We start from the raw sequence: 26309 nt of genomic DNA, 5'->3' as shown, positions 1-26309 counted from the left end.
TGGCCTAGCACTGCATTTCACCACATAAGTGCAAACCTTAAATCAGTCTGTGCCTTCCTTGCCTCTCACATCACTACCTGTATCTATGTTAATGCCACAACGGGATGATACCTCACATCTTCTGTAGGTACCATTATAGGGATCACTATTAAGCAAAGGATTTTCTAAGTTTTTCTTAGAACTTTATAAGTTTCTATTTTGCAGTAAAGTATCCTTAATCATCTTGACCTGGTAGTGGATTTTTCCATTCACAGAGCACAGGGTCTCCATATGCAACTCCTGTTGAACCATCACGACCAAGACGCAGCCCATGTAGGGATTTGCTCTGGCCTGCTGCCTTTGCCTTAGTAGTGCCTGGGAACAGCTCTTAGGCAGCACACAAAAAAACACAGTAATTCCTGTTGTGTCCCCTCAACAAAACACAGGTATTCTTGAAGCAAAGGCCCTTCTGTTTATGATTTATTTGTTAAAAATGCCAGGTTTTGTCTTGTGCCAAGTACACATTTCTAAAAGATAGACTAGGTCCATGATAGATTACCATAGCTGGTGCTTTATTTTCTAATGATGGTATTTGAATGCCCTGATGTAGATCAGTCTGAACAGACTGAAAAAAAAATCAAAAACCATTTCAACGCTTGAAAGCAGATGTCTTTAGAATTTTCAATTTCTGAATATAACCTGCAGAAGGATTTGTACCAAAGAAATGCAGTCTCTAACCCACCATCCCTCAGGACTTAGGAGTGTTATTGTAGGGTAGACTTCCATAAGGAGGCTTTTTTTTTTTTTTCCTGGAAGTCATTACACCATTCCTTCCTCACCTGTAATTTTGCCTATCCAGAAGTACACAGCTGTAATAAAATCATTAAGAACACTAATTTCCTCATCTAAAATTATTATGTTGACCATTTCTGGATTTAGCTTGTATGCATTAACAGGATCACAATCTGTGATTCACCCTGCAGTGAATACGCGTCTGCCTACACTGCAGCTGTCGGCAAATACCATGGTCTGGGAAGTTTCTTGGTCAGTATCTCTTTTCTACTAATTCTTTATGGTTCCTTTTCTCCAATATAATGGCATATATCCACGCATTTTTCCACTCACAAATTTGCTCCATAAAGATTCCACACATTTACATTTGAAGCTGTGAAATGAGGATGAATTTGCAACTAGGGAGTAATTAGTGACTCCCTGCATACAAAATAATTCAGTATTTTATATTCTAAATGAATCATTGAGGGTTTTTTTTTTCATGTTACTTATCAGACATGCTCACTAATGCTTTTGTCGGTCTGAGTAAAGTAAATCATCTAAAATTTCACAAAATTTAAATATTACATAGGCAAAACAGATTAGTGTGATAGGCAATTTTGGAAGCCAACTGTTTGTTCATGGAGGCAACTATTTGCAGTTTCTTAAAATTATAGATGATGAGCTGCATAAATATTTCTCTTGGATGAAATTAACAGTCTTCAGTGCCAGGTCACTTTTCCCACCAAATCAGCCTTTTCTACCTCAAAATTTATTAGTAAAAATGAGGCTTTCATAACCTTGATTAGTGAAAATCCCAGAAATCTTGTGAGTCAATGGCAGCGTCTAAGAGCACTGGATCTGGGCAGACAGAGCACCTACCTTCTATTACATGGGGAGAAGGAAGACAGGGTCTGACTCTTGCCTTCTCCCAAGTACTAGGATAAATTATTAACCAATCAAACAGTCTGACAGCAGCTAGAAGATACTAAGGTGGTCAGAACAGTCAAAACAGATTTGTTCAGTGCAGATCAGTGTGACTTTTTACACTGTCAGGGAGAAAGCTGAGTGGATGAAAAGAAAATGAAAAACATGATAGATTTTGACTTCAGCAAGCCTTTTGACACAGTTCCACATGACATTTTGTTTTTGTGCATATTAATTTTTTCTTTCCCAACATACAGCACTGTGTACCTTTCATTGCTGAATTTCATCGCACCAATTTCAGGCCACAAGCCCTGTTTTTTTAGATCTTCTATAGTTATTGCAAACATTTTTGAGTTTCTCAGCCTTGGTGAGCTTGGATGAAACAGGTGATTATAAAAGGCTGTTTATTACCTCACCCACATTACTAATGAGTTTTAGGACTAACTGACCCAGGACAGATCTCACTAGATATTTCTTTGTATGGCAGTGAAGTGTTGATAGCTACCTCTCTAAGGATAGTTTCGCAGTTAACTGAGCATCCACACTGTTATGATTTCATACAGCCCACACCTACTGTATCTGATATTCTCTAATCTCAACACAAGGGACTTTTTCATAAAATATGTTGTTACACTGGGAAATTCACTGCCTTACAATGCCGTGGGTTCTAAAAAGTTGAAAAGTAACTAGACAAATACAAAGAAAAAAATCCATCAAGGTTATTAAAGACTGAGATATTACCTTCTAATTCTTGTACTCCTTGTGCAGGAGATTGTCAGGGTCAGGAGAAGCCAGGGGAGCAAAGGGGGGAAATGCCAAGTTTGCCCCATTCTTGCATTGTCCTCTACTTACACACTATTGGGGATTATGGGTAGATGAAGGCTGATTCTGATCTAGTGCAACAATGTCACACAGGACTGCATTACAATTCTCACTAAAAGTCACGTTACAACAAAGCTTCCTAAGAACCCTCAAGATGAAACTATTCGCCACCCATTTTTTTTCACTTACCACAAACTGGCTGTTATTGGAAGGTATTTCTTCCTGTACTGACACCAGTGTAGCCACAGAGTTTCAATGGAGACAAATTGCATTACCCTTTGTATACAATGGAGGAAATGGGTTGGGGATGAGGACACTTACTGATGTGTCTGGGATACCCTTGTCTTAAGATGTGTTATTTTCTGAGCAAGAAATTCTTCTTGTATGTTAAAATCTATTAACATTAAAGGAAACAGAGAAAAAGTTGAATGCCCCTTTCTCATGATATCCCAGAGTAGAATAACATTATCTCCCTCAATTCATGCTTAAGAAAGCTAGTTGTCTTGACTTCTCTGTGATATGGCAAAGACTTTTCCTATGTTCTTCTGTGTTCTACTACTGAATTATATTTTAACTCATTCCACGGCTTGCACGTGCAAAAAAAATTTGCACGGCTTGTCTCTGTCAGAGGCTTTGGAAGGCACATTGGTAAAAACTTATGCAACACCTTATGGGAAATGCTTAAGGCATAATCTTCTCTACGTAGTCATAGCTAGTCTCCTTCCATGAGCATTACATAAAGACCAAATGTGTGCCACAGATGGCAAAAATGGAAACAGGATGCTTAATCTGAGTAAGATTCCTTTCATTTTATGGTGGTTTAGGAAATCTTCTCACAAATTTCCTTCTGTCTCTATCTATCAGTCTATTACCACATTGAAGAAAGACTGGCAAATTGTTATTTCTGTCCATTAAGAATAGGACAACAAAATTAAACTAACCTCAATTACTGACAAATACAAAAAAGGCACAGTAACCACTCTTACAAAAATTTAACTAAGTTTGTGGAATTTAAAAAACAGACTTCTAATAAACAAGTATTTACCAGGGAATGTTTTAGTTATATTGTATCCTGCTTCAAAGCATGGTGTCAAGCTAGATGTCTTCCCTCTGTGACATGTCTCCCAGTTGGAAGTCTATTCAATATTTCATTCCATCTATTTCTTTGGCTTTTATTCAGGGCTCATCAATGAATGAACCCCAATTATTCCACTAAAGTTCAGAGTCTTTGCAGATGACTATCTAACATACATATAATGATCAGAAACAGTACATGATTCCATTGTGGATCTCTCCAAAAGCTATTCTATTTACCAAAAAAAATTATTCTTTTATTGTTTACTGATTATGATTCTACCATTACTGATAGAAGGAGTATTTACTGAAACCCTGGAAATTTTTAGTAAGAGTCTAGTCTCTGCTGGCAAGCACAATAAAAATATACAAGGAATATTAATTTTTCTCCTCACTTTCTCCTGCTTCTCCCATTTTTCCCTCTGAGCAATGTCGTTAAGACATACACACCTGACTCCATATTTAACACTGTTAAATATATACATATATGTATATATTTTTTTTAAACAGCAAAAATTGCAGCTGAGAAGTTGGAAGTGGAAGAAAATTTCCCATCCTTAGTTCTAGGCATGAAAGAAGTTTAGAGGAACTTATTCATAGAAATATGAAGCTGCAAAACTTTCCATTGAAAAAATGAATTCATGATATTGTTCCTTCAAACAGCAGCAATGAAACATCTGTGAAGATTACTGAAATAAAATTAAGGCTTTTCTCTTGAACTGGAAGAGCAAATTTGAAGGGGGCGGGGATATTAATACATCAGCATTTCTAGAGGCACAGAAAGTAGAGTGAACAGAAAAAATATTAAATATACTTTTCTCATGCATAAAAAGGTTACCACACATATCAGGAACCAAGGTAGACACAACCACCTCATTATGTATGAACAGAGTGCTCTGAATAAGCTCCACAAACTGATAGCACAGAAGCAACTGAAGATGACAGACCCTATTTATAGAATGGTTTTAATATCATGGAATTATGTCCATGTAATTTTCATCTGTTTCCACAAAGGAGGTGTATTCTTCACTTAAATTACTGTAAGAAAGAAGTGTTTCTGGAGTATGCAAAGGAGAAATTGTAAGAGGTAGGGATTTCCATTTTTAACTATTTCCCCAAATTAAAAAGAAAAAAAAAAGTAAAAAGTAGATGGTTTATCCAAAAACAGACTGGTGGAAATTTACAAAGACCAGAATAAAAATATATTTGTGACCTTTTAGATTCCTTATGTCCTAGACCATAAGAAAATAAATTTGATAGCTGGACTTAGTTTAACATTTTATAGGTCATAAGCAGTTGCTCTGCCACTGGAAAGTATTTTTGCTGAAGCCATTCTTCTGACATTTAAAAATGCTTGTCTGCTGTGTCCAGTATTTTGCAAATACACTTGGTATAGAATATATGAAGATACAAAAAAAGTTCTAGCAAGGAATGGAAAGAGTATTTGCTTGTTTGAAACTTTCTGTTCCAAAGACCTGTTCTTTGTTTCTTATATATTGCAGTGCAAACAGAAATGAATTTCCTTTAGCAATCAGTGGTGTAGTCACCTACTGAAACTTCCAGTTTTAAATTGTTTTTTTAACCTATACTTTTTCCTAATCAATTTCTCCATTTTGAAGTGGGAAAGAAAAAAAAAAAAGAAAAAAAAAAGAATGTGAATGGATAATTTTTTGTACCTTTTGTAACATCCTCTTCTATGTTCAGCACATAGTAAAGGTACATTACCTACCGAGGAGCTCATGTATTATGAAAGGATGCCTGCTCGTCCTCAGTGAGTGAGACAGCAGAATGTAACACAAGGGACAATTTTGTTGTAGTGTGCTGGCTTTTCCAGTGAGCCAGGTGACAAACATTTACTCCCATATTTTAAATGGCTGAAGAATTTCCTGCACTGTTCATAAGTTGCTACAGAATAAGTGTCATTAGAACATGTTGAATAGACATACTTCTTTTTTTGCAGTCCACACTCAATGCCCCGTCCTGTACTATGCCCAAACCTTCACCAGCAACACTGCATCCTTTCCAGCAAGTACATGGGAAGACTCTAAGATAAACTGCTACAATAGCCGCTCTAGCAGGTAATTTATGAGTTATTACCTATGGTTCTTTGGGCCTTGCTCTTACAGCCTTCCTCCTCCTTACTCATACAAAGCACAACTGGGTTACGGGTTAAACTGAGAAATAATATATATTTTCAGTTACTACACTAAATCTTCAAAATTTCAACCTTTATAAGGAAATAAAATCAGTCATTTAAATATTAAGCACATTAATGGACTTCTATAACTACACTTACAGAAAAAACAGCAGCCAAAGTCTCAACAGCACCAGTGCTTAGAGCAACATATGGAATTGTTTCAGGATTGATCCCAGCTTCATTGAAGATGTTGTTTGTGTAGTACCATATCTATATCAGAGAGAAGAAAAAGAGATATTAATCATTGTGGCTTGAACTATAAGCTATTAACATTCAGTTCAAGCATCTCTTCTGCCGGAGATCAGACTTGTTAAAATACGGAGCACTGCTGAATGATTGAGGGCTGGCCAGGATGGCAAATGAAGGGAAAGTGCAAATTTCAGGTGGATTAGTCACAACACTGTTACACTTCTGCTTGGAGACTCAGACAGAATTACAAGTAGCTTTAACTCAATTTGCCTTAATTCACTTCAGGAGTAAATCAAAGAAACTCACTTTAATTCACTTTGAACAATAGGATACAAAAAGGTTTCATGTGGCTGAGCCACACCACCTAAAAACCAAATTTGGGTGGCATTACAGAACTCTTTATTGGCATGTAGCAATGGAGGCCAGAACAGAAAAAAAAAAAAGAAAAAAGAAAAAAAAAGAGAGAGAGAGAGAGAGAGAGAGAGACAGTGAGAGGCACCATGTAAACTGCTGCTTTCTGGACAGAAGGTATGAGATTTATCTTTCACTTCACTGCAACACGGACATCTGCAGTTAAGTAATCACCGTAATCTTTCTTTATTATCAACAGAGAGGAAAGATACCGTTAGACTGAGAGTCATTTGGTGAACAGTAAACAACAGCTTTTAGGATGAAATGAACCACAGGCTAGAAGGACCTGCCATTAACAGACAGAAACACAAGCATGCCAACTTAGAGGAGGACATTCTTGTTTGGTCAATAAAACCATACCCAGTGACAATATCCAGAGAGAGAATATATAGTGGTAATACTTCAAAATAAAAAGGCTGGTAAGTATCACAGACCCATTCACATCACAAAGTGTGAAAACCATATAATATTTATGCTGGGCTTGGGGTTACAACAAAGAACTAGCCAAAAAATTTGGCTGCCAAATCCATGCAAGCAAGGAGAGACTGACTTGGAGAGAGAAAAGATAACAGATTCACTGGAGGGGATGAATAACAATTGAAACGATTATCAGAAAAAAGCCTTGAATTTGTAACACATAGCTGATTATCTGTGATAACAAAATTGAAAGCCAGAGATAACTCATGGCAGAGATAGTGATGACACTAAACATAAAAACAGCAGTGATATTTTTTCCATATGCTGTCCATGTGACAAGCCTTAACAGGGCAAGCATTGCTAAAGAAAAGGCTTTTCTGATGAATGAAAGTGTTTTTATCACAAGAGGAAAACACTGCTGTCTGCCAGCATATTATGCACACGCTACATCTGTTCATCAAAGTGCTAACTTGGTAGCTTTGTTAAAAAACAGTAATTCTAAATTCCCAACTAACCCTACAGCAAAGCTGCTTGTCCTGGACCAAAGGAGAAAATCCATATTATCTTACATAAAACAAAAGCAAAATAAAATACCAAAGACTGAAAACTCACCTATACCACCTTACAGAAAAGGGGAAGCTGACTTAAGAATGTTATGCCCACTACTGCTACATCAGCTGGCACCAAAACAGATGCAGGGACAGTAAGTGATAGCAGCAAGTTTTGCTATATGAAGTAGTCTGCCTTCGTGTCACGTGTGCTGGTGTTAATTACACATTTCTTTGGCTTGCTGAAACAGAGCGCAGACTGAAACAAACCAAAGTATCAGCTCCAATTCCCTCTGAAGTGTTTGTCACCCCTAACAAAAATTTTGGGGCCTGTTACTCTGACAAGGAAAACAATGTAGCACAAAAATTTCATTTTTCCACATACTACAAGTTAACAAGTTTGTTAAAAAAAAAAAAGAAAATTAGAAACTATGTAAGACATCTGGTTCTCGTTATCAGTTTTGCATAGCAGGTAGAACTTCTAGAAAATGATGGCAATATTGCAGGTATACAGATCTTGAAAAAGAACAAAGAAGAAAAAAAAGATGCTAAAGAGTCACTTAAGAAGAAAACTTCAGAATTCATTTGCCAAAAAATTACAACTAGAACTCAGAAAGTTTCACAAGTGGCTTTACGGAGAAAAATAACTGATCATCGATCCTAAGAGTAGTAGTAAAACAGCTAGATTAAAAAACTGTCACAGTGAAGACAGGATGAGGTTCTGAGTTGCATTCACTAGCATCTGTAACAGCACAAAAAACAAATCAGGGTAAAAATTAACAAGACGTACACATTTAAAAACAATAAAAGTGAATATTTTTCAGCCTGTGTATCATTAAACAAGGAAATATATTATTCTAGGATATAACCGAGACAAATTTACTAGACTAATGATGACTACTTTACTTTCACTTAAGTTATTTTTTAACATGGCTTTTGTTAATGAATGGTTTGGGCTAAACATTTTGCAATGAAACATCTGTGGAAAATGGGGCAGAAGGTACCAAAACACAGAAACAACTGCTGTCTAGTTCAAATCAATACAGGAACATCTGACTTCTTATGGTGGGTTTCTGTTTCTTCACAGACTGAAGCAACACTTCACCATAGCAGCCAGTTAAATGTTTGCCATAAGAAAACAGCTACATCTCTGCAGTCTGAATTCTATGAGTTTGGAGATATTTCAGCATTCCTGTCTGTAGCATACAAGTAGCTGCATGAAAGTTAAGTTATTTTTGCTTACCATAAGCTTTTACTCCTATAAACTCTTAGCTTAAAGTGGCATGTGTTATACCACCATCAGTGGTGTTACCAAACTTCTTCACAGCAGGGACCTCTCTAGCACTCACTCAATTTTGCAGTCTTTCTCTCTCATTCAGCTCCCTACATACATTTCTTCCTGAAGACTTCAATTCTTCCCTTCAAAAAGGGAAAATAAATCACTGAAAAAAAGATGGGCAACAACACATGCATATGATGTTGCATGCTATATGCATACTGATCCCTTCCTACAACTTGATGCTAGCTCTTCTCTAAAGCAAGCTTGAATAGCACACTACATTTTTTTTGTTTTGTTTTGTGTTTTTTTTTTCATACGAAAACATACATTTCTGCATGAACCCCCATCCACAGCATGATTTCTTGCCATTGGAAACACAAAACCTTGGCTAAAGTAGCTACGTACCACAAATAAACTTTATCAGATGAAAATAGACTGATACAGATTCATTTACTTTTTTCAATTTAGGTCAGACTGTCTGGCATTCCATTATAATTGAATAGATTAATATGATCAGGACTTCACCGTTATTTCTGTTCCATGTAGAAACTGATGAATGTACTGTTTTTAAACAAAACAATTTTTTTCATTATAAACTAAAACCTTAAAATGAAGTAAGTATTCTCAGATACCAGCAGGATGATTACAGAAGTCTGCCATTTGGTAATTTCCCGTGAGAGTGACCTGAGACTCTCCCCTGAAAGAGGTCCAACTTTCCCATATGCCCTACCCAGATGGCAGTTGTTGAAAAGACCAGACTGACTAACAGGGTACTATAGACAAAGAGAAGGATGAGAGCTATGACTTAAGAGATGCTTCTGCAGCCAGTTAAACCTTGCTGACAGTGACTCACACCCAGCAGGAGACTTAGACACAGCCAGACAAACTGAGAACTGGGTTCAGCAGTTAACTGTCACATCTGTACCTGTCCTTTAACTTCTGAGCCTCAGGTGACTTATCAAGGTCAGTCTCAACAGCCGAGCAGAAGAGACAAGGAACTGAAACCTAAGCTCTTAACTGAGCGGCGCAACTACTTCTCTTTGATCGCATTCATCATTTGCCTTTTTTTTTTTTTTTCTGGATGAACAAGTTGAACAATCCATTTCAGAATGTAAATTTTGTGTGAATTTTTTTTTTCATGTTTAGTGGCATTATACAGTTGGAGAAACAAAGTAAAAATAATAACAATAAAAAGATAAGGCTTGAAATAACCAACTTGGCACCCAGGTTTCCTGACAAAAGCAGTTTTTCTGAGGCGTGATCTCAGAGAACAACCCCCTAATGATACTTTAAAACAACTTCTGCATTCATTTTGGTCTGTACGTCTCAACCCCTGACACACACACACTCAAGCTATGAGTGTGGTTCTGCTCTGCCAAAGAATACTGGACAATTTCTGTCATTTAATAAATATTCTCAAAGCCACAAAACTCTTCTCTTTCCCCTTAAGACATGGCTGTTGTCTTTTTTTTTTTTTTTAGGAAATGTGCTTCATTGTTTGAACAGTTCGTTTCTTACTATAAATGTCATTTCATTTCACTTATACGCTGATAAACCTTAGAAAGACTGGATGACAGATAATTACAATTCTCTTCTCTGAAACTATCCACAATGAGCAATAAAATAGCTTGTCATTAGCACTGAAATCCATGGCTAAAAAAAAAATTAAAATCTATATACCTGTTTTTATAGTTCACCCCACAGTGTCAAAAAACTTCTTACTTCTTCCTAGTACCTTTTAAAATATCTTTTTGATACCGGAGTTCTAATCATTCTAATCCTTCCAAAGGTCTTGAACAAAATATTTTGTATTAAGATTTTTAAAGATATACAGATACCTGAGATAATTCTGAACTAGTTAACTTAGAGATCAGAGGCATTTACACTTATTATCACTGATTAGCCCTGTGGGAAAAATAAATAAATAAATAAATAAATATGCTAGCTGAAGCACGCTGTAATGCACAAAACCACAGTGCGAAGTTACATTTGCAGAGCTCCTTTCAGCAGTGATAAGATTGCCTTCCATGTATACGCAATTAATACCCTTCAACTATGATGAAAACCCTCTTCACTTTGAGGTACTTCATGAGAACATTCACGTCATACAATGTAAAGCATTTAACTCAGATGTCATAAGTTGCACCAAGGAAAATTCTGTCTCAATACTTTTCACAGTGGAAGTGGTGAAAACACCTAGAGCAGGTTGCCCAGGGAGGTTGTGGACTCTTTACCTTTGTAGATCCATAAGACCTCAACTGTACAAAGCCCTTGATAGTCTGAGCTACATCTGAAGTTAGTCCTGCTTTGGGTGGGGGGTTGGACCAGATGGGCTCCAAAGATCCCGTTCAATCTAAATTAGTCTATGGCTCTGTCCTGGCTGATGTTATAGGCTCAAAAATCTGAAAATAAGACCTTGATATCCATTAGCCTCAGCCACATTAACAGTCAATTGGATTTATCTCTATTGACTATTCTGTTCTCCTCTTTTGCTCCTTTCTAAGAAAGGAGATTGAAATGCAGCTTATTCAACAACAAAATTAACCATCCAGCTCGACTTCTTGAAATTGTTAACAGGCACTTTTTCTGACTTCTGTAAGTTCAGAACTGAATTATCCCAAGCAGAAATATCTACTGAAAGGACAAAGTTTCCCTACCATGAACAAACACAAAGCATATCAGACCAGATATTTACTGGCCAGAAACAGAGGATCCAAATATCGGAAACAGAAGATGCATACCCTTTTTTTCTAATGCATGCTATCTTTTTCATCAACTTTAATGCAACAGTGCCTTTCTTAATTAAACAAACAAAAAAACCTGATACATCATTCTCCAGGCCTTCCCACATGCTGCTGTAACAAAACCATTACTAATAAGGAACGACTAAAAATGGAAAGATATAGAGGTTGCTGTATGGTATAATATAATCCTTGTATTAAAAAGAAAGGAACATCCCAGAAGATGCCATGTGACCTGAAGAAGGACACTTACTGCATTTAGCCCACAGAGCTGGTAGCAGCCCATGGTGACGACCACAGTAATGACCTGCCATCGCACAGAGCGGGTTTTCAGTAGCTGTAGTACTGATACTAATTTGGTGTTTCTTTGGACTCGACTCTCTGCCAAAACTTCTTCTACTTCATGAGACACGTCGTCTTTCCCAAGAAAGGTCTGAAATGCTACAAACAGAGAATGTACTTTAGGCCAGACACTTGGTACTTATAACAAAATCATTTAAAAGAAATTGAAGTGTATGAGACAAACAGGTTACATACATGGGATCCAACTTAATTATTCTTCTGCCAAAAATATGATTCCATTTTGGGTATGATTTGGTTCATCCCTGCAATTGGTCTCTGAAGCTGCAAGAATTATACATTTTTTTGGCACCCTATCAGACCTCTCCTTACATTATTTTATATGTAATACAGTGTAAGGTCCAGAGCAGAGTCAAAGCCTTGTATAAACTGGAAAAAAAGGTTTAATAACAAAGCAATTCTTAACATTATTTGACATGGCTTCTTTTGCAAACCAAACAATATAGCAGATTTTGTTGCTGAAGATAGACAGGATAGAGTAGTAATAATATGTAAGAATCTGGCAAATCTGTTAAAACAAAAAAAAAAAGGGAAGGCATTTGAAAGGAATAGCTACAAGTCTTCATATTATCTCATTTTCAATAGCACATAGACAAAAATTAACTTCTTCAATATATTTAGTATTAGAAAGAATTATCCAAAGCAGTTCAAGACTTTCTATTTGTTAACAATGGAGACATGGGAGTGAATTTATCTGGTAAACATAACCAAACAACCCTATCTTTCCATCTCACACCTCCTCCAAAAGGTGTTGCACGTGAATACCTCCCAATGGAGGTGGTGTTTCTCCATCAATTCCGTTTTACTGATAAGGTATAAATCAATGATATTTTCATCACAATTTTATGAACATACCTCAGGGGTTGGCTTTTTAAGTGATATTTAAAACGCTCATCATCTTGGAATGACTGCAGAGAAACAATTACATTAAACAAACCCTTGCAACAAGCCTTTGTGACCCGGTAGGACGCTAACTCAAAAAACAGTCCTTTACACAGCAGGTCATTTAAAGATGTTTCTTCTAAAGGAAATAATGAGTTATTTTTATTAAGTGAATAAATTGACTTATTTATCATAAGAGCCAAATCCATTTCTGTCTTATCCACTGCTTTGCACAGTATTTCACATAAATAAATAATCTTCATATTTTTCATTAAGTTTCCATTCTTTTGGATCACAGAAAGGATATGGATAGTCAAGGAAGCCAAATACACTGATTAGTCAAGACTAAAACACCTGGATTCAGATTTTGAAGGTTTTTTGTGTTTTTCACCCAGCAGGGAAAAAGGCCAAGTAGTGTTGTTTTGATGTTGTGAGGGATAGGCCACATAACGAGCTGATGGTCAACCCAGAGCAGCTTGCTCCATCCCTTTGGTGAATGCACCATGCTGCACACTCTGCCTGGCTTCTGCTTGGGCTGTAAGGGGAACTCAAACTCTGGGCCAAGAGTTTCATATGTGGTTAACATTTCTACTGCATTTTAATAGGCCCTATGTGACTCTGGTTAACAAGAGGCATCCTTTTTTAAGGGATGAACATTCACCACCTCTGGGTGCTGAGTCATTTCATGACATTCATTTATTCTGATATTCGTTTCTCTCCTGGGAAAGGAGGTCAGAATTTTTAAAAACACCTGAGACAGCATGAGAGCCATCTTTTCACCTAGGCCTTATAATCAGAAATGAGGTAACAAATTCAGACCTCAGAACCAAGAATTTAAGCTTCTGAGTTTTGTCCTTGCGTCACTGCCCACTTATTAAATGACATACAAAGCACTTGTTAAAATGAGTGTTATGTATTTAAAGGCTATGACAGGAAATGTAAAATTAGAACAATGCATGCCTCCAGTATGTTACAGTTAATGTTTTATGGTTAAATTACACTTTTTTCAGTATTATTAGAGCACTGTTAAATAAAAAAAAAAATCAGATAAAGATGAAAATAACAAGGCATACACCACAGTACTCTTCTTTGAAATTATTCTCATAGATTTTTAAGCATCTGTTTTATCAGTGTAAATTAGGTCAGTGCACAATTTTCTTTATTTTTCCTGTCCTTAGAATCCTCTGCATTCCTGTAGGGCACACAAGTCAAAAATATAGGTGCAGTCAAGTAAAAAGGAAGCAATCTGTCTTTTCTGCACAAGGGAGCCTGCTGTATCTCTAGAGGGACCAGGAGGTTAAAAACAAACAAACAAACAAAAACAATTACCAAAAATTACCGAGTGAAAGGCAGGAAATTATATATAGACACCTGCTTTCTTTTCATCCCACCTGGTGTTAGGACCAGAAATGTAAATGCCAATAGGAAACTTTGACAGATACTTAAAATTAACAAGTCAAGAAATGCTAAGAAAATGTTATGCTATCCATGCATAGTTTTCAGTAGACAACACTAAAACTTGGAAACATGTTTTCCAGCTACGCACTACATTCAAGTTTCTTTCATTAATGCTTTTTCAGTATAGTAAGAATCACACTTTTATACATAATTAATATGGAAATGAATTCTGCACTAGCAGGGAGATGGGAAAACTCGAAGGTCTTTTAATTTGTGAAGTTCAATTCTGTTTATTTCACGTTTTAAACCAATGCATTATTGGCACTGAGAATCACAGCAGATGTTCCTAGTAACTCATTTCCCTCCATTATTGTCTGCTTCCTTCTTTAAGGATGCCATGTCTGTATCCTCCTCATGCATAAAAACATCTAAGGAGTTATAGTTCTAGCAACTTTAGAAACTTTTCCAGATTTCTTCTTAATTCTCTTGGACCAGAAGGTCCTAGATACTCAGCTGTCAAAGGCTGGTACGCTGCCTTTATAAATAGAAAAAGAAGTGGATGGTTCCAGTCAAGGGGAAAGGAGATAGGAAACCTTTCCATTTACATCCCTAGTTTTTATTCATCTCAGCTAAGATGAAACATTTGGAGGTGGTTCAAAGGTCTGGACCAAATCAATCTGTACCATCTTTAAAACCAACCAGGCCTTTAAATTAACTGAAGCTGGGTATTGAAGAACTCTGCCACACATGGAATTACTAATTTTTTTTTTCCCACTGTAGTACTTCCATGACTGTGCAAAGGAAGCAGTTGTTAGAATTAGTATGCAGACTTTAAGAAGACATTTAAAAGAATCAAAATTCTATTTTGCGGTTTACAGAATAGAGCCAACCCCATCTATAATGAAGCAGAAGCAAAGAGGAGTGGTCACAGGTAGTAGCTAGGGTAATAATTCATGCTGTTAAAAAAAAAGTTGTTTTTTTTTTTTTTAAAAAAAACATAAATACTGTATGAATATTATTGTCATCTGTTTCCCATTCATGTTCACTTCACTGATTATGAAGTACAATAAACCAAGTGTCTTTAAAATTCTCCTCTGAGTGGTGGAGGACATACAGGGAGCCTCACTGTCTGCCTCAGCATTCGCAGAAAGATAACTTCAGTACTTCTGAATCAGATAAGTAGTAATTTGCTGGTAGTAACTTTACATCATAAAAATATTTGGCAAAATGAAAAAATAGTGTTTTCACATACCACTGATTTTATTACAGTACTGTATAGTCAGAAGAATAATTTGGATGTACCTTGCTAGAAGAGATTTAAACAGATATTTAAATGTAGCAAAATATTAATTAACTACTAACATGTAACATAGACAAATTTAAGAATAAATCTCTATTTTGCTATTCCAATTAAGTAAATATAACTGCATGCAAATGGTTTTAGGCTTTTCCCATGTGCCACTTCATTCTTGTAAGTAAAAAAACTCAGAGATCTTCTGTGTGTTAGCATCCTGTTTGGGATTACATCTTCACCTGTTCTTACACCTGGTTTCACAGACTATCATAGGCCTACTCAGGTCCACTTGAAACTAGCCAAGATGTATAGATAAAACCAAATAACCACATGCTACCCACAAATAACACAGGAATTGGTAAACTGAGTTGTACCATAGGTCCAGTAAACCAAGCAACTTTTCTGAAAGACAGGAGGTTTAGGAAAAGCTTACAAACAAGGCAGACACATTGTGATCACTCCAGCTTTTGGCAGTCAGCAACCATCTGAGGTGGAGCCTCTGCCATAAGCCAGCAAGTTTAGAAGTCATGGTTGTGTCTTCCTTTCCAATAAGCATAGCTTATAATGCTTAGAGACATAAAAAGCACACATAAACAGAAATGTTTATGTGAAATAAATGAAATATGTGAACTTTCTGTCAGTAATAACAACTTCACTTAAAACACTGCATTTACAGCAATTTGTTCCTGTAGTAACTTTGGTTTCTGTATGGCTCCTATACATGTGGGCCCTGTGAAGGTCTTTGTAAAAAATTAACTAATTGCTTTTATAAATATGAGACAGATTTGTTCTTCTGTTGCATCAAAAGGTAGCAACTCTAATCCATCTCTCTAAGAATTTTAAAACCACACTTTGTGTTATACCTGGTGCAATGTTTCTTTCATAACTATGGCAGTTTAAATGTATGACTGAACATACTAAATTAACAGATTTTGTACGTCATCAACAGATGTTACTGTGACATTATGTCTAAGTTATTTGATCCTTAAGACATAACATTGTTATGGTACTCTGGCAAGCTAGGATGCCAACTGATTTCCATTATTGGTTTACATGACACGTTACTGTAGCTGTATTGAAAATACAGACTTCCTTTTTGCAGTAGTACTCTTCAAAAGAAATAAATCAGGTGTCCAAATGAAGCTGCCTATAAATAATGCTGTTAGTCAGAAAGCTGTTCCATTTTATTGCAATACTACTAGTGGTTTTATTTGTATTGCATCATACCCAGTAGCCACAGACACGGACCAGGTATCCATTTGGCGGGCAACAAATAATCAACTAATATCAAATTCCTGTCTCACTCTCCTAGAGTTTGGATAGTAAACTGCCTGATGTAATTGCAGCCACAGATTTCTTTTTCTTCCTGTTTCTGTCCTGTTACCCTTCACTCCCACTGCTCCCTAGCAATTTAATGACAATTTCCTTCCAGATTCCTTCTCCTTATCTGAGTATCCATTTCTCTTTCACTGCCTGGTGAGCATTATGAAGAAGGATCACACAAGTTAAATGTCAGGCATGTTTCTCCTTTTTTTTTTTTCTTCCCAAGAAAGGGGAGCTGGGAGGGTAGATGGAATGGCTCTTCCCTCTCTCCATTACCAGACTTTTAATTTATTGAGCAAAGCAGGTGTATAGATTGTGCTGTGGGTCTATTCAGTCATTCTGTCTCACGTAGATAAATCAGTTCTCCCACATTCAGCAGTCAATCACAAATATGGGATATAGCTCAGCTTGTGTTGGTCTCAGGAAGCCATCATAGGATGGTGACTCCAGGAAGACAAGCATTGCTTGGCTGTTAGCATTGCTTTCAGCAGCAAACAACTGCAAGTCAGCCACAGTGTCCATATGGCTAATCAGCCAGGCAAGACTTCAGTTCAGCTACCCAGAGTGTTTGCACGGTTAGAAAGGAGAAAGGAGGGAACTGGGTACCTAGCTGATATTGCTCAGGAGGTATCACTCATCTGGAGCCTCCTTACTCCTGAGCTCATGGAATAGCTTGTCTCTTGCTGGTGTGGTCTATGTTCACACATGGCACCAGCCTGCTCTAACCCCATCTCCTCTTTTTCATCACTTTGGTCCTTCTCCCTCTTTCAGGCTCTTATTTGCCACTTAAAGGCATTGTGCTCTTCTACACTGCTGCCAAAAAAGATAATGAGGTCACTTGTGTTTTGGTAGCTATAGTCTGGTTATCTCCTGAGGGCAGAAAACAAGGAAGGGACAAAAACAGGCGCAGAACTCAGTGGAAACTCAATGACCTATATTATCCCATTGGATTTTTATTACTCTAAAATAATTAGGAAGATTAATATTGTCATCTCCATTTTAGAAGCTTTTTTTTTTTAACTTTTGAAAGAGTATTTTATAAAAAGACTAATGTAGTCATCTGCCTTAAATACGGTAGACCTTTTATGAATAATAGTTTTATATTTCTCCAACAAGATATAATCCAGAGTGAAATGTATGATATTTGCATGAGTAGCCTTGATCCATTGTGGAAAATAAAAAGGATTTGGAAGAAAGTCTTGCACATTTCTCATATTAATATGCAGATCTAACCTAAGAGGCAAATAATTCAAGAGAATTACTGTTGTCATCATTATAATGGACAACACTGCATGGTCATTAATGGCTTACAAGCAGTAGGTTTTTTAATAATCCACAAACTCCTCTGGTCTCCTTAATACCCAGGCTTTTCCTCCCCCATTTCCAGAGATAATGCTAACATGCAGATGATTTTTCTTGACTGTCAATTCACAGTTATTCATCACAGAGTCCCCCCCTCTTGCTTTCATTATTCTACTGCATTACTCCAGATACTCAGCTCAGGCCCAGCTTATGCCTAGTCTGGAGTTCTCTGCATGTCCTGGGGTGGGAAAACCATTTCATTTCAACTACCAAATCACTGGCAATAAGGTATGGGTAACATAGCTGTCCTGATGTTTTTTACTCCAAGAATCTATTTCCAATGCTTCTAGAGAAGTTTTTAAATCATTCTCAGAACACATATGCTGAAAACACAGCAGACTGCAGTTGGCCCATTACAAGTGACAGTTAGTGGTGTGAATTTCCAAGCAGGTGGAGTTATTTTCATGACAATTTTTTACACTTTCTAAGCTCTACCTACAAGAGGCCCAGATTCACTTTCAGTGGTGAGGTTTCCAAGCACTGTGACAGTACTCTGAATAGATCCCTAAAGCAAGTCTGACATTATGCAATATCTTTGCATATGCAGGCTTATTGCCAGACATAGCTCTGGAAATACATCTACAATTTTATCAGGTAGAAACGAGCCAGTTTAAATTTGGCACCCAAAGGCATTTCTTCCAAGCCCAGACAGTTTGCCCCAAACTCCCTGCCATGGTTTCCCTGATGGATGGTCTGACCATGGTTGGCAAGCAAACCCTTTCCTTCATGGCCCCTGGAAAACCTGTTTTCTGCCTCAACTCTGCTGTCCCTGCAAATCCTTGTTGCTTTTGCCTTTTTTTTTTAAACAAACAAACAAAACAAAACAAAACAAAAAAAACATGGAGTGGTATCTTTAAATGTTTGAGGCTCCATTACAAAATTCTTCAACACCAAACTGAGACAACATGGGAGACTTTCATTAGTGTGTCATTTTCATTTCAGAGTGCTGATCAAAACAAAATGGTCATTTTTTCATTTTACAGTAGAAGAAACAGGACAGAGGGAGTTACATAAATGTAATAATCCTGTAGCATGAAATTAAAGTTTCAGAGGTTATTTCACACTTCGCAAGTAATTTTCTAAACAGCTAGTTAGGGACTGAAAATGCTAAAGGTTATATTTAAGTTTTCAGGAATAATTTTTAATACACAGTAATGTTCTGCAAACATTTTGGTATTACAATCAGCTTCCTTTCTTCTTTGTTCACTCGTCTTTTAAAAGTATTGCTATAAAAAGTGAAAACAGACTTACAACATTCTCTCAACAATAGCATCATGATACATTGGAAGCTATAACTGACCATAGTAATTTTACTGGGGCAGAGGATACAACAGCTCTGATCACAAAAGTAATTTTTTATTTTGTTTTATGCATGGGTAAGTAAGAGCAAAATATTCTGGTCTGTGTCTGTGAAACTGAAGCAAGCAATATGGGAGCATTGCATATTTTCAGTTAAATAGGTGTGTGAGGTCTTTATTAGATCTACAAAGGTTATGGAGTTATAGAACACATGATAAACACAGTGATTATGGAACAAAACCCAGAAACAGAATCAGTGTTTTTGTTAGCCAAACAGCAAAGACTCTATATAAATAGACACTCCTGAAGACTGAAATCACCTCTACACTCCCTAGTGAACACTGCATGTAGTGGCTGATGCACAGCAGGGGAATGACTTAAGTAAGTTTGTATCACCATGCATAATACTACAAAGTCAGCTTGCTGGAGAAATTCATTTATAAAAAAAAAAAAAAAAATCAAAGCAACAGCTATTTTTACAGACATATAAAGACAAATGGAGAAAGAAAGGGAAAAAAAATCGTCAAGAGAATATTTCTGGTTAAAATATTCTGCTTTCGCTGTGATATCAAAATTTCTTTCCAGCCTGCATCCCTATGATAAAAGTGCTTTCTTACAAGAAACCAAGTAATAGTTCATACCTTTTTCTGCCTTGGTGGTATTATGTTTTTCAAGTAGGAGGTAACGAGGACTTTCAGGAAGAAAAGGCAAAATCACAACTTGTACCAATGAAGGAACAATGATCACTCCAAATAAGTAAGGCCACCGAGATTCCTGTGAACAGGGGCAAAGATGGTAGTCATTAATACTCTCTTGTATTGACACGAGGAACACAAATAGCTACAGTGGAAGTGCTGTAACTTTTCATCATTTGACATAGCATGCCAATGAGCAGAGTAATGTCTTCTTACTGAGATCAGTAAGCGGTCTGAACACTTTTCCCTCAGATCCCCTTACTCAAGGGCTGAGAAAGTCAGAATTTAAATCCTCAACTTATAGAAAGAGAAAAAGAAAAAGGGGAGCTGGAAAACATAACATACTTTTCCTTTCCTTCAGCATCAACAACCATACAGACAAAAATCTTGATATATACTCAAATATGTATTCTACAAGTCATCCCCATTCACAATAATATCTCAAATTTTCTTTAATAAACAGTACAGCAGTATCTTCATATAGTTACATATAGCTGTCTCTTACCCTAGTCTGTTTGAAAAAAAGAAGTGATATTATTCGCTTTGAAATCAACTGAAACAAAGTTGTTAGCAACCCCAAATGTACTCATTATTTAAAACTAGCTTTAGAGGGCCACCTGAGGAAAACTATTTCAGTAAAAGGCTGGGAAAGGCTATAAAGAGAGCTTATTTAGCTCTCTGGGTTTACTCTGAAAAGAAAATACTAACAAGTAGCTGGAGAAGAAAGGCACCTGTAGTACTATTTTCTCAAAAATATGGCCCTTTATCTGTCCATGTTCTTAAGATACCTTTTGTTTCAATTGTCTAATGCCAAGACTCATTTTCTTTAGTAGTTTTCTCATTAAAGGTCATCATTTATCTATTTAATTCAATTATTTCTAAATTGAGACTTGGTTCTTAATTGAAAAGTCTGGTGAGACTTCAGTGGGCCCACTGCTCAGTCATAATGTCTAGCACATTTTCAAAAACTTGGCTAGATCAAAAGCAGATTGCATTGCATCCTGTCTGATTGAACTCTGAAAGGCACTGGAGGTTTGGATCCAGTTTCTCCCTCAGAACGAATCTATCCATCCAGAGCCCACATTCCCCCATACAGAACTCGATAAATTTCATTTCAACGTAATTTTCCACAGTCATATCAAAGTTCAAAAGGCCCCCAAACTGTTGACAGTTTTTATTTTATGTTCTCCCACTTCAGCAATCCAACTGCTAAAACAGAACGCACTGCACGCTAGAGGACGTAAACTATGCTCAGATCCTGAACTGGAACATGAACTAATTTAATAACTCCCAGGCAGAATAAGAGGAGAGTTTTTGTGTTTTGTTTTGTTTGTTTGTTTGTTGTTTTTAAGAAAAACAAAACATACCAAAAAAAAAAAAAAGGGAAGAAAGAAAAATTCCAGAGATAGCAAAACAACTTGAGAAGGGGATTTTTCAAAAAATTCAAATCTCAATGTTATGAGTGTTCCTCAGAGCCTCTGTTACCATGAGGACTTAAAGAATCTCTTCCTTCACGCTTTTTTTTTTTTAATACAGGTGATTGAAGAAATTTACCTAATATAGGAGCATCAAGACTGGTTAATAGTTTGTTTATAAATGAACAATCACCAGTCTTATTTTGAAAAATTGAAATTTAAACTTAGGTTAAGACTTTAAAAATAACTAAGAAATTGCGTATACAAAACAGGCACCTGTTTGTAAAGAAACTTAAGAAAACAGGCAGTCTGATCAGTTGTATTCTGTATCTGCCTGGAAGCACTTATACAAAGTTGTAAAAGAAAAGCCATTGTTTTATGTCATCTCTTATGATTACTTCCTATAATATAAATACTCTTTCTACATATCATATAAAAAGTTTACAAGGCTTAATAAAGTTTATAAGGCTTTTACAGTACTTCTGAAAAAAAAAAAAAAAACAAAAAAAACAGGAAATATGTGCTGATTGAGAGTATTTTTTTCCATGATGCCAAGGATTCTTTAAGTTAAAAAAAAAACAAAACAACAACAACAAGAAAAACACCTTCTACTGTATATCGCTATGATTAACATTCTGTCATCTTTTTGGGACTTAACTTGGATTAATCTTTCAACCTTTTTAAAGTCTCCTGTAGTGCATGTTTTCTCAGTTCAGTTTTCTCTCAAGTAACTCTTCAGAAAGTGTTATTTTTAAAAAGCTATGAATGAAACTAAACTTCTGAACTTACCCTTCACAATAAATAAGACCCTGACGGAATAATAACAAGACATTTATTTTCACTACATAAGACACTGAGCTTCCTTTATTTCATCTATGAAAGATTTTATATTTACTTTTTATTGTGCTAACTTGAAAAAAATTAAGGTAAAGCAATCATAAATATACTTCTACACTTCTATGTTTTCTACAAGGAAATTTGAGCATTTCTGAACTTGTAATTGAATCAAATTCATACATTTGTGATAAAACTGGTGTTTTGCCCTTTAGATAAGGGGCAAACGTTTCATTTTGATAGGAAAGAAGAAATTTATTTCATTTTTAACAGTGTGCATGTTACAGAAACAACAACAACAACAAACATTGGTAAGTCACTGAGTTTAGTGGAAATGTTTCCATCCATTTGGAATGGATTCTACTTGCTTTTCTCTTAATTAACATTATCCATATTCAGATTCTTCATCCCTATACCGAAAAGAAATATCAGGACTAAACTGAGTTTAAAAAGATCCATAAAAGAGCTACATTTGTTGGTCTGAAAGTATAAAATACACATTGCTGAAGATCAAGCAGAATTAGACCCTATAAAAAGAATTAAAGGAAGCAGGGAAAAGTAGGGTACGCTAACCTTTTTAAGGATTAATAGAACCTGTTCTATACAAACAGGGACAATGCTCAGAAGCAGTAATAAGGTGAAGAGAAAAGACATTTTAGGCATCACTTAGAAGACACTGTAACACTTTGCCTCAGCTGTCAGTAGGGAGAAGAACACAGACATTACTGAGAGAAATGAAAACAACACATTTTATCTCAGGAAAAACTGAGAAAAGCAATAAATATTTTAATTACAGAGGACTTGACTCATCACCTGCTTAGAACTTGTACAAATAACTTGTCAAGATGGTAAGATTTTAATTTTAAACTGTCACATTGTGAATATTTGCTGGAGCATGAAAAACCCAGCTTTGATCTATTTACAAAAGACAGCTAAATAGTAGAGCAAGTTTGACATCCACAGACTCATTCAAAGTCTGATATAATAAAGTGCAAAGCTGTAGAAACACATGGTGGGAAAAAAAAGAGATAAAACATGACACAGGTTTATCAATTAGACAAGATTAACTTATATCAGAATACAGTAAAGCAAATGTTATTAAGTCAGAAAATTACTAATTAAAATGTAGAAAATTGAACATATTGTAACAATTAAAACGTGGAAAGAAACTGGCATGGGGAAAGTATCGATGGTTACTGCTCACAGGTGGACTAGTGGACTATATGGACTTCAATGACCTATTTAAGCTCTGGTTACATTTAAAATTTTTGTTGATTAGGAAGATTTTATTGATAAAATTTGAAGATGCTTTCCACACAGGAAAGGCTAAGAATATACATATACATATAAAAATTAAAAAAAGATATTGTCAGGGTCATACAACAGAGGTGAGAAGAAGTACCATACACACGGATACTCATTTTTGGAAAAAAATGATGAGGCCAATTAAGTCTGCTAGACAAGATGTGTAATAAGAGCAAAAAGACTGAGTTAGGAAATACATGACTGCCACAGGCTTTACTCTTTGTGTATATATATATGCATATATTTATATATATATATATTTATATCTATAATTTTTTGAAAGCATACCTTTAAAAGGATAACAGCCATGCCACCTCATAGAGATATTTGGGGCTCATTTAGCTTACTGCTTGAAACTTTCAGATTAAATTAAAACAATATGTTTACAATAGAAGCATAAATAGACACTGTCCCTTTTTCTCATTCAATGCACAGCATAAATATGATTGATCCATGAGCAGGTATTCAATGTCCATTTACCAGTCACTATTTGCAACTCCTCTAAATATTTATTCAATTAATTCCTTTGAGAGTGGGAAATGGGTTATGGTGGGTTTACAAAAACAGTTAACTCTCTAGCAACAATAATGACTTTTTGCGTAATACTTTTCTTATGAAAAATTACACATTTTCCCCATTTTGTATGTGCGGAACAGCACCTAATACAAGATGGAATCATCTGCTTTTTCTTGTTCCTAAAAGAAGTGGGAGCATTTTCATAAATTTATTTTGGCAAAATATGATCACACAAGCACACAAAGAATGACATAGACTGTAATTTCTAGATGCCCTGAAGCATCTTGCCTCACCTCCTGCTGCAGCCCCAGAACGATGCAGGTCTCTTGGGTTTTGTATGTCACATCTGCCAGTCCCATGCGGACATCTAAAGTATGTCAGGGCATCAAAATGATACTGTATGCTTATGTTCAAGCAATTGAATCTTATCCTCTTTAATAGAGGCTCGGTATGAAAACTTCATATTATACCACAAATATTCTGTCACACAGAAAAATCACATCCCTGCTCTGAACAGGCTGAGTAGACTTGCATGTGCAAAGCTGAAAAGCCTGCACAAGTCCTGCATTTATTTGTTCATCTATTATTGTCCCACAGAAAATACTTCTGATGGTAAAGGACAACCTTACTGGCTTGGGGCCAAGGACTGAAAAAGCATCAAGGTGGAACTAATTTCTTAGCATTAAAATTGTCTTTTCTTCTGCAAGTCAAGGGTATGATGAACATGAGGCAGTTAAGACCAGCTACTACTGTAATGTGCAAGACAACTGCCTTCCTCTTACTTTCCTGGTGCCGCTCCAAACTTGTCTCTACAGCCTCCTCTGCCTGCAGAGGTAGCTAACCTCATCAATCAACGCTTGCATCCCTGCTGGATACAACCCATAACCCCCCATCTGTCATAATAAGTTTTAATAACAGAGTTATGAATTACTTACTTTCTTGTTTAAAACATAGGTAACCCAGACATTACACATCTTTCCCCTCAATTCTGCACCCATGTGGATGTTTATTTTTATGTCACTACTATAGATATAGCTCTGACAACACTACTACTCAAGTCTCAGCATCTTCCCAGGTATTATACACTACAGAAAGTTACCAGACTTAAGGCTGTACAATCCTAATCTAAAATTCACAGTAGTCAGTGGGAGGTTTTTGTTACAGATTGAATCACCTTTGGATCAGCCTTGAAAATGGTTGATGTCCAATTTCTGTGACCTTCTGTTCATTAAATTGCTTGTTAGACCATGTTGTACATATCGAGACAGAGAAAGCGTTAAGAGTTACCATAATGCTTATTGGTCCAACTTTTTAATGGAGTCAACAATAGCTAGCTTTTTTTCTATTTTTTTTTCTTACCTAACACTTAAATGGCATAATTGCTGCCTACTTTGTTTATTCATTTCTGAAAAATAGCAATGGGAAATAGCAAGCTTTCAGATGGGATTATTTTCAGCAGTGAGCATAACTTGAGTATATTTAGAAACATAAAAAGTATGTTGAAGCTAAACAAAATTTCTGACAGACTCCATTGCAGAAAAGCATGTGGGATCAGGTTAACTTTCATAAATAATACAGTATAAAATAGTAAATTAAAGTAATTGAAGAGGATAACATTCAGTTGTTTGAACATACTGTATGTATTATTTTGATGCCCTAGTATACTTTAGATATCTGCATAGGACTGGCAGATGTGACACACAAAACCAAGAGACCTACACCATTCTGGGGCTGTGGCAGGAGGTGAGGCAAGATGCTTCAGGGCATCTAGAAATTACAGTCTATGTCATTCTTTGTGTGCTTGTGTGATCATATTTTGCCAAACTAAAGTTACAAATGTTAGACTACGGTATATCAAAGTTAAGAAAAATATTTAAATAATTTAAAACAAACAAACAAACAAGCAGAAATTGCTGTTTTAAGATCAATTGAAACAGCTGAACATTTCATCTTGACACATTTTTAAAGGCAACAATCTGGTTTAGATTTAAAAAAAATCTCATTTTAATTTGACATTTACTTTAAATTAAAAAAAAAAAAAACAACTTAAAGGTGCAATACCAATCCAGTATATATCTGCTGATTTTATTTGTTGTCAATCGTTTCAAAAGCAAACTAAGAAATGCAAGTCTACAAAATACTACTCAACACTAATGACTGCATGCTACCCTATGATGCTTGACCAATTTACCACAGTATTAATATCCAATTTGTAAAGGACAAATTTACATATTAGGACATGAATTTGCAGTAATGGGTGATTTTATAAAG

At 36.0% G+C, this 26309-nt stretch overlaps 1 protein-coding gene across 1 annotated transcript in view; it reads right to left on the bottom strand.

The window, feature by feature from the left end:
* The window catches only part of SLC2A9 (solute carrier family 2 member 9), a 106291-nt gene that overhangs the window by 46991 nt on the left and 32991 nt on the right, over positions 1–26309 (bottom strand). Inside the window, exons 6-8 of the mRNA XM_080588793.1 lie at positions 19915–20047; positions 11609–11796; positions 5870–5980 (exon numbers count right to left, since the gene is read on the bottom strand). Of these exons, the coding sequence (XP_080444919.1) occupies positions 5870–5980; positions 11609–11796; positions 19915–20047 (432 nt within the window). The remainder of the gene's footprint in view (positions 1–5869; positions 5981–11608; positions 11797–19914; positions 20048–26309) is intronic.

Source organism: Anser brachyrhynchus, assembly GCF_964034855.1.
Source record: "Anser brachyrhynchus genome assembly, chromosome: 4".
Classification (NCBI taxonomy): domain Eukaryota; kingdom Metazoa; phylum Chordata; class Aves; order Anseriformes; family Anatidae; genus Anser; species Anser brachyrhynchus.
Note: the sequence above shows the minus strand (reverse complement) of the source record. Positions and strands in the feature narration are given on the sequence as shown.